At 34.7% G+C, this 13,972-nt stretch overlaps 1 protein-coding gene across 1 annotated transcript; it reads right to left on the bottom strand.

Annotated features, from left to right (window-relative positions):
• Positions 1 to 4,942: 4,942 nt before the first annotated feature.
• Positions 4,943 to 10,389, bottom strand: LOC126624064 (uncharacterized). Its single transcript, XM_050293061.1, has 9 exons — positions 10,143 to 10,389; positions 9,726 to 9,806; positions 8,983 to 9,103; positions 8,758 to 8,852; positions 8,552 to 8,623; positions 6,972 to 7,247; positions 6,693 to 6,801; positions 5,818 to 6,004; positions 4,943 to 5,434 (listed from the first exon to the last, which is right to left on the bottom strand). The coding sequence occupies exons 1-9, from the start codon at positions 10,164 to 10,166 to the stop codon at positions 5,344 to 5,346; spliced, it is 1,056 nt and encodes a 351-aa protein (XP_050149018.1). The 5' UTR covers positions 10,167 to 10,389; the 3' UTR covers positions 4,943 to 5,343.
• Between the last annotated feature and the right edge of the window lie 3,583 nt (positions 10,390 to 13,972).

Raw genomic sequence — 13,972 nt, 5'->3', positions numbered from 1 at the left:
TTTTCAAGTCCTTATCATTAGTTGTACTTAAAAAAATCACAAAATACATAAAAAAATTATTCATCATTAAAAACTAATATCAAAAGAGGATAGATATATAAACATTACTTAAATATTATACGTCTCACGTTTTTAGACGCAAATTTACTAAATGTTTGTTGTTAAAAGTCTAAGATTGAGAGTGAAGAACAATAAAACTTGATGATCAAGAGAGTAAAGAACAATAAAACTTGATTGACAAGTATAATAAATTCAACAACGACAGTTGTTTCTTTTGTGTTTTTTCTAAAATCAACATCACACTAACGAATCGAATATTAAAATAATCCATTGAATAATAAATTATTGAAAAATAAAATACAAATTCAAAGTTCTAATTACCTTAAAATACAATCTTCAAGACCATGTGATAGTTGATTTAAAATTTCGATAGAAATGGAGAGATTGGGAAGTTGAAAGAAAAATAGATTGCAAAGGAACTTGAATTTTATAACTTTATATGCATTTGGACTATTGGATTGTGAGTAAATTTGAAAAACAAGAAAAACTTAGTGACTAATAATGCAGCTCAAAGTTTTGAACACAACACCCCAAAGAAAAAGGAAGCCAAACATTTCCCCTGCACCAACAAATGAATTATGATATTTCTTTCATTTTTTTTAAATTTATATGCTATTTACGATTTTGGGGGCCTTAGACAGGCGCCTACATGGACTACCCTCAGGGCCCTAAGGTTAAGACCCCATCTGTAAGTCTTTAAAGAAACTTGTAGTATGTCATTTCTCTTGTATGGGTTAGCCTCCTTTCACCCAAAACTTTTTGTTACCGAAAAAAAAAAAAAAATCTTGTAATATTTGTGATTATTATTTTATATTTTTAAATTTATGCGTGCAATTCTCTTGGGATCGTAGTTTTCATTTGATTACAATCTTTTGGTCCTTTAATGAATGAAATATGTCGTTTCCTTTCGAAACAAACAACGAAAAAAAAAAATTCCTCTCACATATTTTGGGTCTCTCTAGTTGTTTATAGCTTGAGGCAATGTTAGGGTTTTATCATTATCGTGCTTGTTTCTAATCATCATTAATGGCATCTTGGAAGATAATCATTTATAAACTGTGATTACAGTAAGCCTTGTTATTTCTAATAGTTGTTCAGCTGAACAAGCCGTCTGTAAGTCTATAACGGAAATGGCAATTTCATCCATTAAAATCTAGATCTGTCTATATTAATGATTGATTAGGATCTCATTATAACTAGTTTGAGCTGACTTTATACAGTACCAAACATAATTCATTTATATATTATAGAGTAATGCTATTAAAAACCTTACCCACATATATATATATATATTTTTTTTATGAACATATTATGCGTGAACGTGATTAAATTACAAAATCATCATTCAATTAAAAAGTACCATAGAATAATTCTTGTCATATATCTGCATTCTTTTGTAGTGCCAAGGCTCCTGGCCTATTCATATAGTCCTCGATCAAACTGGCCTTTGCGATCATCATTTTTTATTTTTTTTCAAACGATACATAATCTACATGAAATTGTTCTAAATTATACAGAGGAAGGGAATTTGAACACAGAACAAAATAGAACAGGAGGAAGGCTGTATCCACCATACTTATGCTTTTGAGACTATCATTTAGTTAGGTTAAAGATGCTTACACGAACTCATTGAAATTTGACTAGTATAATTGAAGGGTTAGACAAAGCACTTCAACTTAAACTAAATGTGAATTAGACTCTTAATTTCCACAAGGAATATATAATTTGAAAACCCCAAGCCATAAAAGTTTAAATATGATTCTTCCACTATTACATAAGGGATGTGCTATCCAAATACCCCTTAATTATTAATTACAAATGCTCCTTGCATGCATAATAAATAATGTTGAAGAAAAAAGTGGAAGTTGTTCAGTAGTGGACTATATGGATATAATACTTAATTTTCCAGTGTCTCCATCCCTAAGCATATTTTGCCAAGGCATTTTAGTACAACTAAGATATATGATCTAGTGACATCAGTGCTGAAGTATTGCAATCTAAACAAGAAAGGAAGTGAAATGAGCTGGACAATACGCTGAGTTGTACACTTAGTAGCTAAATTTTATATCCAAACCAAAATAATTAGTGGCCCTTTAAGACAATGAAGAGGGGATCAAGACTACTAAATAATAAGGAATTCTGCAAGTTTTTATTGCCTCTTTGTTAATTATATTATGTCAATTACTGTAATCATAATCATCAACTATTATTGGGCCAGGCTTGCAGCCATCTCTAGGTAGTCAGGCGGAGGAGGTCTCGAGTTCAAATTGAACAAAAGTTGTTGCGCCATTCATATGTCTAGTGATTTTTCTACAATGAGAGGTCTTATGTTCGAATCTCGATGATAGTAAACTTAATACCAATTTATTCTCTCATCCCTTAGTGTAAATATATCATTGTATATATAAATATATATATATATATATTACCGAAAAACTAAGCAAACATATATTTAGAAGTCGTATAGATTATGTGTAAGTATCCATTAATTAAACTGAAGAGAACTACAATTATGTATCAATAACCAATTGTAGTTGTAAAGTTTAAAGTTTTAGTGGTAAGAATAATACTTATATTGGAAGTTAATCTTCCACTATAAAACAATTGAAATATAAAGAGTAGCTTAATTACGTGTGATATCTATTTTTTTTTTTTTTTTACAATGTGACATTTAACTCTCAACACTGCACTTTATACTCGCACACAAAGGTTGGACTCTCATCCTCTGGCTTTCCCCTTACAGTTAACAAGAAAAGTTGATTCTAATAATATTAGCAAGAGACAAGAGATCCATGTTGATGACTCAAAGTGTCATCAGGTCGTTTTTAGTTGCTGCCACCTCTAGAGAAACCATGTTAATTATATAGTTTAATAGTTTTCATAAAATATCTGGTACATAAGGTCATTCTTTGGTTTGTTGTCATATTTTAAGTATAAAATATTAGATTATCTCTAATCCTTTGGCCCCCAGTAAAAGAAAAAGAAAAAGAATGAGAATTGTATCTAATTTTAAATATTATATCCTGGCAAAGAATATTACAAGACTAATAATTAAGAATTCATTCCCTTCCATACCCAATAGAATTTTTTTTTAATTAATTAAGTTTCCCCTAGTCCATAATAAATAAATTAAGCAAACTAAGCTTGTTTAAAAATCTTGTGACATTCGGGGACCCTTGCCCCAGAGTGTGTTGGTGGCCATTGCCAACTGGCATTGACATATTTGAAATGGTGACATCGTGACAAGCTCTATGGATTATGGGATGGAAGTTCCATGTCTTGTAGTACAAGTTATACAACTGTGTCAACTAACCAACATTGCAAGTACAGATTGTACTGTGCAGTGGCATTTCTTCTTTTAACTTCGATTACAAGGAAGAGTAATGTTGAATTGCCCATACTTATTGTTGAGAACGAGTGTGGGAGGGACTGTTTTGGAAACGATAACTGTTTTATTAGAACATTGTGAAAAAATATGAATTTTAAAAAGAGCGTTCTAAATTAAAGTTGTAGCATTCTTAAAAATAAAAAGACCCAAAAGCTAAAAACAATGCCAACTTGGCCAATTCAATATACCGTATTGACAAATTCGTGGACATGACAAACACAAAAAGTAGCAAAGGAACGCAGCCAACGCTTGATATCATCTATTACCAAACTCAATGAAGAAACACCACATAAGATGACTGAACCACCACTCCAAAGTCAAAATATCTTGGATCCTGACAATTAGAAATTTAATCACTTAATAGCCCGCCACATGAAAGTTTATGAAGAGCAAAACCATTAATAAAACTAGCAAGGACACCATTTGAAATTGGCATTTTGATTGTAATTGGCATTTTCCTAATCCGAAACCTCGGTGTGTGAGTTGAGTTTTAGCTATTAGAATTGTTTCAAGCTATTCCAATTGAAGATAAATATCAACGCTCAAATCAAACCGATGATTATTGTTCTACACTAACTATCATAATCTCAAATTTAGATCGATAAGTGAGACTTAAACCTCCAACCTCTTCTCTCTCCCTTCTCTAGCCTTTGTCACACAGCCTAAATTGCGTTTCTAGTAAGTTAAAATCAGTGGGGGAATATGACTCTTTTGACGTTTTATAATTTTAGTACAAGGCCTTTTACTTTTTAGATATTGATAGTCATTAGACTCATTACCTACATTAATCAATAACTTGGGTCAATAACTTGGGTCAATATTTTCATATGGATCTCGCAATTATTTATACGCAAAACAATTAATAAATCAATTAATGATTTTGTAATGTAGATGTTTGGTTCAAACACAACGCCCCTTGTGGGAGTTAGTTTCTCAGATGTTTTAGAGGCTTGACACTTGAGCCTTCAGTCACGCTTGGTGAATCTCTTGATTGTTGTTTGAAGGTGTGTCATTGTTTGCTATACCAACAGAAAACATGTATAAGTTTTAGACTTTGTTATGTATTCGACTTGTCCCACAAGTAATTTAACCTCTCAATCAAACAATTAGGTCAAAAGTGGGGTACTGATGCCTTGCTGATTAAGGACGTTTAATTCAATGTTATATTAATGGTAGCCAAGACAAGATAAACTGGTTGTATTCCAGCACTTGAAAATTAATATCACCAAGAGCAATTTCATTCGTTCTAAAAATACTTCTAAACAAGTCCTAAGACTACAACATTTTGACAAGTCGAAAGGTCTTTGGGCCAAGCATTCTTCATTTCTCCTACAATAAAGGCCCCAATATCTTCCCTTACGAACTTTTATTGGGCCGAACCTCTCAAGCCTAATGATATTTTCTTTTAAATGTTTTTAAAATGGTTGACTTCGATCAGATTTTGGCATAAATGCAACAAAAAGAGAAGATTGTGTGGTTAAGTAATAATCCAGGTAAGAAAATGTGTGAGAATACTTTTTGCAATTCAATCAAATCCCATGTATTCCATAAAATACAGAAATCCCTACAATCTGCTGGGCTCAATAGATGATTACAACAAAATTTCTGCACTTAACCTGCTTCTCCAATTCGACTTCACACAGATGCAAAATGAAAAATGGCAACGAGAGATCATGGACAAAGAAGCTAATCTTTAAAACATTTCACTTTGATCAACCCCGAAATGTAAATTGCTACAATCTGTTTATACGTTTCACTGACAACATGAATGAAGCATGTCCAGACCAAAGAAAAAGAAAAAGAACATTTTGTTGCAGGATCACGACAGGGACCTGAGGTCTGCGCTTAAGGGAAGCATACTACGCACCTGAATTTCACCATACCATATATGAAATTTACCGCTGCTGCTCATCTTCAGGCATCTCCTCACCAAGACCCCGTTGCACTAATCTGTAATACAAAATACCCATAGTCGCCAAGCATGCCCTGCACAAGTTTGTGAAACATTTGCATTAGTAGACTGCAGCTTGTTTTACATGCTGTATTTCAAGCACTGCTATACAGTGTATTAACACTGCCTTCACGTCTAATGAGTTCTATTAGCATAATAAAATCAGCAGAAGCAAGGAAACGGGATCCAGAAGAAGAGGAGTTCCGATTGACCCAGAAACAACTTAACCTCCAATACACAGGGCGAGCATGGCACGCACTTAGACGAGTGGCCCCACCCTCCTTACCCACCGTAAAGAAGATTCAGATTATTTCTGTTTCCAAATTTGTATACCCGTGTTTTCTACTTTCTTAGCCTACAAGAAGAATTAAGTAAACAAATATAGCGATGACGAAAAATGGGGATGCACGGACATTACATGATTGCTATAACAAGTAGGATTTTTCTTGGATCCATTCTTGATGATTTTTTACTTCGGGGACGACCTTCTGGGACATCATTTTCAATCGATCCATCTTTGCGCTGGGGTAAAGTCACTGGTAGAGTTGGCAACGCACTTGACCAGAATGGAAGCAATGCTCTAAGAAACTTATGTCGGAATGGGCCTACCATAAAAACCCAAAACAAATTAATTTTGCGACACTAGTGTGTCAATTTCATCTAGCAAACACCAAGCAAGAGGAGACATAATATTAGTAAATGCTAAACTATAACTTTTGTCATCAAATTTCTATAGTCTATTTTCCAATTTTTGTAATTGCGTATTCCATTTTTTTTTTCTTCAATTGGAAAACTGTGGTTCTTCCATCCACCACAACTGTAATTTAGTTATAGACTAAAAATTTGGCATGTATGTGGCAAGAAAATGGCATTGCATATGCTATGACTTACACTGACATCATATACTCGGTTAATGTGCCACATTAGTTAAAGGTGCCAAACCAACATATTTAATAACAAAGTTGTAACTATTGTTGATAAAAGAAGGGTCTAACTATACATTGTCTAATAACATTGCTTCAACTAAAAAGAATTAAAATAAACAAAAGAAGGGTCCAATTATACAATTGGGAAAGAAAAAAACAGACAAATTGATACTTAGGCAAAACTTGAAGAAACAAAGGTGTATTTTCGCCTAACAGAATTATTACAAAACAGTTCTGATCAGAAATGGCTTTACTCATCATACCAAGTACTATACTGTAAATTTAATTAACAATGCCACAATAAAGAAAATATCATGACTTGAAAATTGACACACACACGCGCACACACAAAAAACTTTCTACTTACCCCTTCGTGAATATTTTTTATGATTCCCATCTTCATCATCAGCATAATATGAAATTTCAGAGTTTTGTCGCTCAACTTGGAATGCACCCTTTCGTGTCGTAGCACCGGGCTAGATTTCGTATCCACAAGCAAAATGAAATCATGACGCAATAGAAATAAAACATAAGAAATATATCAAGGTGCACACACATGACCACAAGTCAAATGACACATATAAAGAAGGTAGGGATTAAGTTTATTAACTAATTAATTCAGTAAATAACAAACATTTGGCCTTACCGGACTCATGCTTTTCACATAATTCCCTGCTGAAGTAGGACCTTCTATCTCCACTATGTCTGTCACTGGAAGTATAGAAGGTCCTGCTCCAGTTGTAGCCGAGAAATCAATTATGCTAGGTCCATCTTTTCCTGCGGATGAGCTAGCATTATTGTCCCTTCTTCCATTCAAAGATGCATTAACAAGTGGATCTGAGGAAAATGCAGGAGGAGGACTACGGGATTCTGTCGAAAATGAAACAGGCTGATTTCCAAACAAGTTCTTTTCCAAGCCAGTCTGCACGACAGCAGAAAAATCTGCTCACATTTAAATACTATAAAGGACAAAAGCAAAGGAACAACTGCAACACTAATGCGAAATATGCCTCAAACTTGGCACAACAACCAATGAACAAATACCAAACTATACAACCCTTCATGAAGTGCAAGGAGCACCTTCCAACAGGTCTTTGGCCCATAAAAATACACATAAATCAGAATTGAAAATGCAGTCATGTAGTTATGCTTTGCCTATGCCAGACTTCGACCTAGTTTGGGAGTGAGGTGCTTAAAAAAAAAGCACCCATGAAAAAAAGCTGTGAGAGTTTTAGGTGTTTGGTAAACTGAAAAAAAAAGAGCTTATTTTGGAAGCTGCTGTGAGAATAAGCTGAAATCAAAGGAAAAAGCTGAAGCTGCTATTTGCAACTTTGGAAAACTAGCTTTTTTTCAAAGCACACGGAGCTACAATGCTTCTTTAACGAAAAGACCCACTATTAGACTGCTTTTTTTTTCAAAAGCACTTTTACAAAAAAGTTTACCAAACACTCTGCTGATTTATTTCACAGCCGCTTATTCTCACAGCACAACCGCTTATTCTCACAGCAGCTTTTTTTCAAAGCACAGCAATACCAAACCAGCCCTTCAAAGGATTAAGTAGTCTTTAATTAATTAATTAATTAATCTATTGCAGAGTATTAACAATTGAATACACTTACACTTTTTTGTATTAATATCATTCTTAAAAGTTGTTTTCGTCTTTATTCTAAACTCTACGGTTAATGTGTACTCATTACTGAAAGAACCACTTCCAACTCACCAAATTACACCCTTCAAACCTATTTACCAAGAAGCATCAAAATCAGTAGTGCGACATAGGATAATACATCTGCAACCATGTACTCAAAACACGTCTATGCTAGGGGAGAGAGTCCTCTGCATGTTCCATGTTCCAAATTTCCAAACAAATCTGATACCTCCTAGTATTTGAAAGATATCTAATAGCTAACTTAATTTCACAGTCTAGTATCAAACAAATAACAGTAAACCCAGAGCCAACCTGCGCAACCTGTTTCTCTTCACATCATATCTCTATTTAGATCAAGTTGACAATGACTATGTTACAATTTTAGCAGTATTACAGTGAAGACTAATAGCTACCATTAACACTAAGATTCAGCATTTTCATATCATTATTATACTGCAATAACGTTCTATTCTGTGATGCAACAAACACCAAGTATGAAGCAATATTAAGATTTGGTAATCAAATTAGCATTAAATTACTTATTTTATCACAATCTAATTGTCAAAACCAAGCCTTGCCTGCATGATAGCTTCCTTCAACTTTGAATGAAGGCGGGATGCTGAATCTTTTACATTCTTGGGAGGCCATATCTGCACCAACATATAACCATGTCAAAGAGTACCACACTAATAAAAGCATGTCAGAACATAAATTCTAGATTCATACACTGAACAATGTAATTCTAATTTTAATAAAGACAATACAACAAGAAGGCAAATCTTACCGATGTGGAACATGTAGGACAAACATATCCAGCAGGTGCAGTATGCGACGGGAAACTCTTGATATGTGAAACCAGGCAACTTGTATGTATTACATCTATATGAACAACAAGATAAATGTGCATTACAATGTGTAATGAGTTCAAAATTTCCTTTATCCCTTCAAAAACCAAATTTGTTTTCTTTCTATAGATATGCGGCAGTAACTATATCTGCAAATTCCTTACGCAAGCAACCCAGCCGAGTCGTTTGAGAGCCAGTCCCCTCATCCAGATCAACATGACAGAGGCAGCAACTAGGAGGCCAATCATACTCTCCATCTATTACCCATTCTGAATAAGTACGAATCTACAAAAAAATGAGAAGATAAAAACAGATCAGGCCTGAAAGGGCCTTAGAATATTCCTAGTATATGTTACATTAATTTTCTAAAAGTATTAGATACGAATAGTCTAAAACAATTGTCAACAACCCCCTATCCCTACCACTTGAGCGAAGGTCAAGAGTCTGTTGTATCATATCTAGGCCTCCCATACCAACCTAAACCTGGCAAGATACTTAAGTACTTAAAGTGACCACAAAATGGTCAAACAAAGTCATACTCATATTCAATTAAAAGTTGCTTTATACTATTAACTGAACCATTACACCTTTAAATCATAGTAAACCTACATGTTAATATTTATTTTTCATATGAACTTCTTTTCATCTCTCTCTCTCTTCATTACACACAAGTAATAAATGTAAACCGAGTACAAACATGCATAACCAGATTGAGGTCAAACCCCATTATCCGCACGATTATGGTATGTCCAATTCCAGCCCTACGGCATGATTATAAAACGAGAACAATATTTCTCTATGGTTATCAATGAATCAACAATACAAACTGTTCACGCAACCTTAATATTACAATAATACAGAGTTGACCACAAAACATACGCCGGAAAAAGAAGAAAGAAATGCCTACCACGCATATTTGATGTTCGGGAGAACAGATACATTCTCCACAAACCGGAACCTTGTGCACGAAACAATACAGCTTGGTAGCCTGAAACACCAAAATCCCCAATCTCCATCAGCCTTGGAAATCAATCAACGAAAATAAATAAAAACCACAAGAAGGTATAGGAACTAGGATTTCAAGAATTGGATCACAATCATGAACTTGAACGACAAATCTGAAAATTCCCAAACTACAAGTCAAATGCCGATACTAAAACCAATTCACAATCTTATGGATCGCATTCGTTCCAACATTAGAAATCCGATCCGATCTAAAATTTGAGCTACAAAATCACGCATTTCTCTGTGAATTGAATCGGGAAATGATACAGTAAAATTCTACGACACCAGTTATCGTGTGAGAGAGAAGAGAGAGAGGTACCTTGCGGCATTTGCAGACCACCATTGCAGCACTGAGAGGGAACCTGAGTCGCTAGGGTTTACAATTGGGGAAGGTTTTTAGTGATCGTTGGAGGCCGGCGTTTCTTCCTTTGACGATTCTAACGAAACGCCCTCATCAGATTTGCGAAACTTTTCTCTCAGGCAGAGCAGAGCTCAGTGCTCACAGGCTCGCGCTAAACTCATACAAGAGATCCGTTTTCAGTTTTCCTTTATTTTCTTTTTCTTATTTTTTGCCTTAATTTGATAAATCAACTAACCACCCAACACAAAATCCAAAATCAACTTCGGTCAACTTTGCATCATTTGCATCACCGAGTGGTGAGCTTCGTAGTTGGGAATGAATTTTAAGTTCATATTTTACACGACATGTTTTGGTTTTGATTTTTGGTATTGGTAAATTATATGATGATAGCTAGAGGGTCTGAAATGTCTTTATAAATCTTCCAAGCTCCAAAATTGTGAATTGTAGTGGCAAACCCACTAGCTAGTTCCCTTAAAAAAAAAAAAACTCTTATCCCAATTTGCTCCAACTCTTGGGATAAATATAAGTTAAACCTCAAAACTCATTTGCAAATTTAGGTCAGGTTCCCTTAGGTTAGTGAGGCTGACCCACTATATATGTATATTTTTTTAGTTTTATATTAATAAATTCATTTGATCCAACAATTAAAATCAAATTTGATCAAATCCAACAGTAAAACAAATATTTAATTATCCAAATTTAAATCCAACAGCTAAAGTAATTAAAAAAATTATTTTATGTGTTTCATATTCTTTTGTAGTGTTCCACGAGTTTCATAGTGTCGGTTTAGTGATTTTTTAATATTTATCAAAATCTAAATATTTTTGAGTTAAAATGTTTATAAAATTAAATTAGGATAGTGTACATAATTTTATTTTTTTTAAAAGGTACTTTAAGAAGAAAAAAATTATCATAAATTCATTCTTTAATAATCTCGGGCTAAAAATTTAATCCAAAATGGTTGGAGGAGAAAAATTGTTTGTGAGTTAAAAATTTTAGGTTATAGCCCAAGGTTGGAGATGGTCTAAGAGAAAATTTTCAGTTCTAATTTGAGCCAGTTATAAACGTTAATAAAATTTATATTGTAATAAGTTATAATTTTATCAGCTCCTACGATTAATGTTAAAAAACTTGCTCAATATAATAATAATTGTACATAATACTAAAAATATGCAAGGTCACATAACAATTTAAAATGAAATAAAATATTTTTCAGGCGTTTGTGGTATAATGATTTATTATTTAGAGTTGTTATATTTTGAGCTTGTTGACAGGTATTAGCTCGTTAATATGGACAACTTGTTGTTCAAGTCAAAATATTTCTAAATTCTCAAGCATGTAATTTGTAGCTTCTTGGCATGAACCTTTTGGCATTCTTCACATTCATGCACTAGTTATATGAGGCTAGTTGTCTCCAACCTTGGAATTTGACACGTTCCACTATTGATGCAGTACTTTGCCATCCATACAAATTTCATTAAGGATAACTAAATAAAAATAATAATATGTCTTCAAGTCTTATAGCCATGTGCGAGTTTGATCATTTATGTGGTCAACCTGGTTTTTAATTAGAGTCTTAGAGTAAGCAGGTTGAGTTTATTGGATCTACTATGAAATTTTGTTTGAGATCATAGGTGCTTTGGAGTTATGATGTCCTTTTTTGTACAACTTAGATAAAGCATGATGTTTTCCAATCTCGCAATTCGTTTGATTGCTTTTTATCTCTCACATGATCTTACAACATTAGATGCATTGGTTTTTATGAATACCCGGTTTCTTTCTTCTTGCTATATTTAAGACTACTATTTCTTTTAATTTCTTATATTTGTTTGTACATACCCTCTAAAAGATTAACATTGGCTCTAGTGACTGAATACTGACCGAGATGATTGGGCATTTGAAAAGATCCGTGTTGGTTCTAGTCGGGCTCTCGAAAAGATCTACTATCTCTGATATAATGACTTGACCAGTTTCCGATGTTGAATCAGCCCCATGTAGGGCAACTCGTGAGAAGGTGTGTTGGAGAATAGAATCTCACATCGGGCATTTAACAAAACATTATATAATTAATATATGAAAATTTTCACCCATAATATCAATGAGGCCTTTTAGGATTAAACCTATACATAGCGATATAGTTAAGTTGGGGACAATATCAATGATAGTGGTGGACCATGTTGGGCTATAAAGTTGATCAAATACTACTTGAGCAAGGACAAAACCTAGGGGTGGATGCCCCCACTCAGTTTTCTTTGTTTTAGTTGAAAAAAAATGTTCATATTGCATATAGCAAACCCACATGATAGATGTGACAATCGCATTAACTTTTCCAGTTGCTACTATCACCGTTCAAAGAGTTTTTCGGCCTTGAAATTTATGAAGAATTGATTGAGAAATCCGATGGGATATCAATGAATGAATATAATTGTAGACATCGAAATTTTGGTAAATAAATGTTGACCGATAAATCAAAGTTTCAACGCTCATGTATTACATAAATTTTACACGTAGCATGTGACTCGACGAAAAATTGAAATGAGTCAGAAAAGTCATCAAACTAGACACATGTCAACACCTGGCAGAAACGACTTATTTCATCTGGAATATTATATTCAAAATTAGGCCTTGGAAAATTCTATAAATAGAAGCCAATTTCATTCATTTGGGGGGACGAATTCATATTACACCTTGAATCTCTGAAGCTCTGAAACTCCGAAGCTCTCAAGCATCCAGGTTCCAGAAGAATCAAGAAAGCCTTATTCATTCTTCGTTCATCGTTCTTCCAAGATCAAGCCCCGACGGCCCTTGGATCAACAATCATCCACCTTCAAGATCAAGCCCCGACGACTCCTTTGAAGAACTTCCACCAATTCAAGATCAAGCTCCAAAGGCCCTTGAAGAACTTCCACCAATTCAAGATCAAACCCCAAAAGCCCTTGAAAATCCGTTCATCACTGTCCTTCAAGATCAAGCCCAAAAGCCCCTTGAAGATCCGTTCATCACCGTTATTCAAGATCAAGCCTCAACGGCCCTTGAAGAAGCGCTCATCCTCAAGATCAAGCCCTAACGGCTCCTTGAAGATCCGCTCAAATCCACCTTCAAGATCAAGCCCACGGCCCTTGAAGAACGTTCATCCTTAGATCAAACCCAACGGCCTTTTGGATCAATCGCACATCCACAAATCAACACCTTACGGAGATCGAATCAAAGGATCAAATTTGAGAGAGATTGTAACCCAAAATCATCAAATACAAATATTATTTTGTGCACGTTGTTCTTGTCTCTTTCCTTTCAGGAAATTTTCGTGTTCACAAATTTGGCACGCCCAGTGGGACTATCTTTACCTCTCATCTCTTTCTCCGTTCAAGAAATTTAAGCACACTTCCAAAATTAATGGCATCAAGGAAGGCTCAAACTGTTCCCGCAACCGGCGCAAAGAACAAGAGCGTCCTCGTCGCAAGTGGTGTCACTTTGGGCATCACGACTCGAAGCAAGACAAGAGCTACTTCTACCGCCTCTTTCACCTCTGCATCAACTCTGCTAAGGGAACAAGAGCACTCAAGGCACGAGCCTGTGATCACTTTAGCCTCACTAAGGACACCAAGGGGGGAAAGCCAAAGGAAATACTCTGAATCCATGCTCTCCGATGCCGATTCAAGAGGCAATTCAGCCATGCAAGTTATGACCATTGGAGCAACTTCAATCGATGAGCAGTTGGCTCAAATGAATGAAGCAATCGCAAGGCTAACCCGAACTGTGGAAGAAAAAGACTTGCAAATTACAGCACT

The sequence above is a fragment of the Malus sylvestris genome, chromosome 5 (genome assembly GCF_916048215.2).
Source record: "Malus sylvestris chromosome 5, drMalSylv7.2, whole genome shotgun sequence".
Classification (NCBI taxonomy): domain Eukaryota; kingdom Viridiplantae; phylum Streptophyta; class Magnoliopsida; order Rosales; family Rosaceae; genus Malus; species Malus sylvestris.
The sequence above is the reverse complement of the archived record's forward strand: the minus strand, read 5'-3'. Positions and strand labels throughout refer to the sequence as shown.

Coding starts and splice junctions, on each gene's coding strand:
- LOC126624064 (XM_050293061.1), bottom strand. CDS start 10,166: ATGGTGGTCTGCAAATGCCGCAAG. Junction 9,807..10,142: donor TGGTCTGCAAATGCCGCAAG/GTACCTCTCTCT, acceptor TTGGTGTTTCAG/GCTACCAAGCTGTATTGTTT. Junction 5,435..5,817: donor CTACTTGTTATAGCAATCAT/GTAATGTCCGTG, acceptor AAACTTGTGCAG/GGCATGCTTGGCGACTATGG.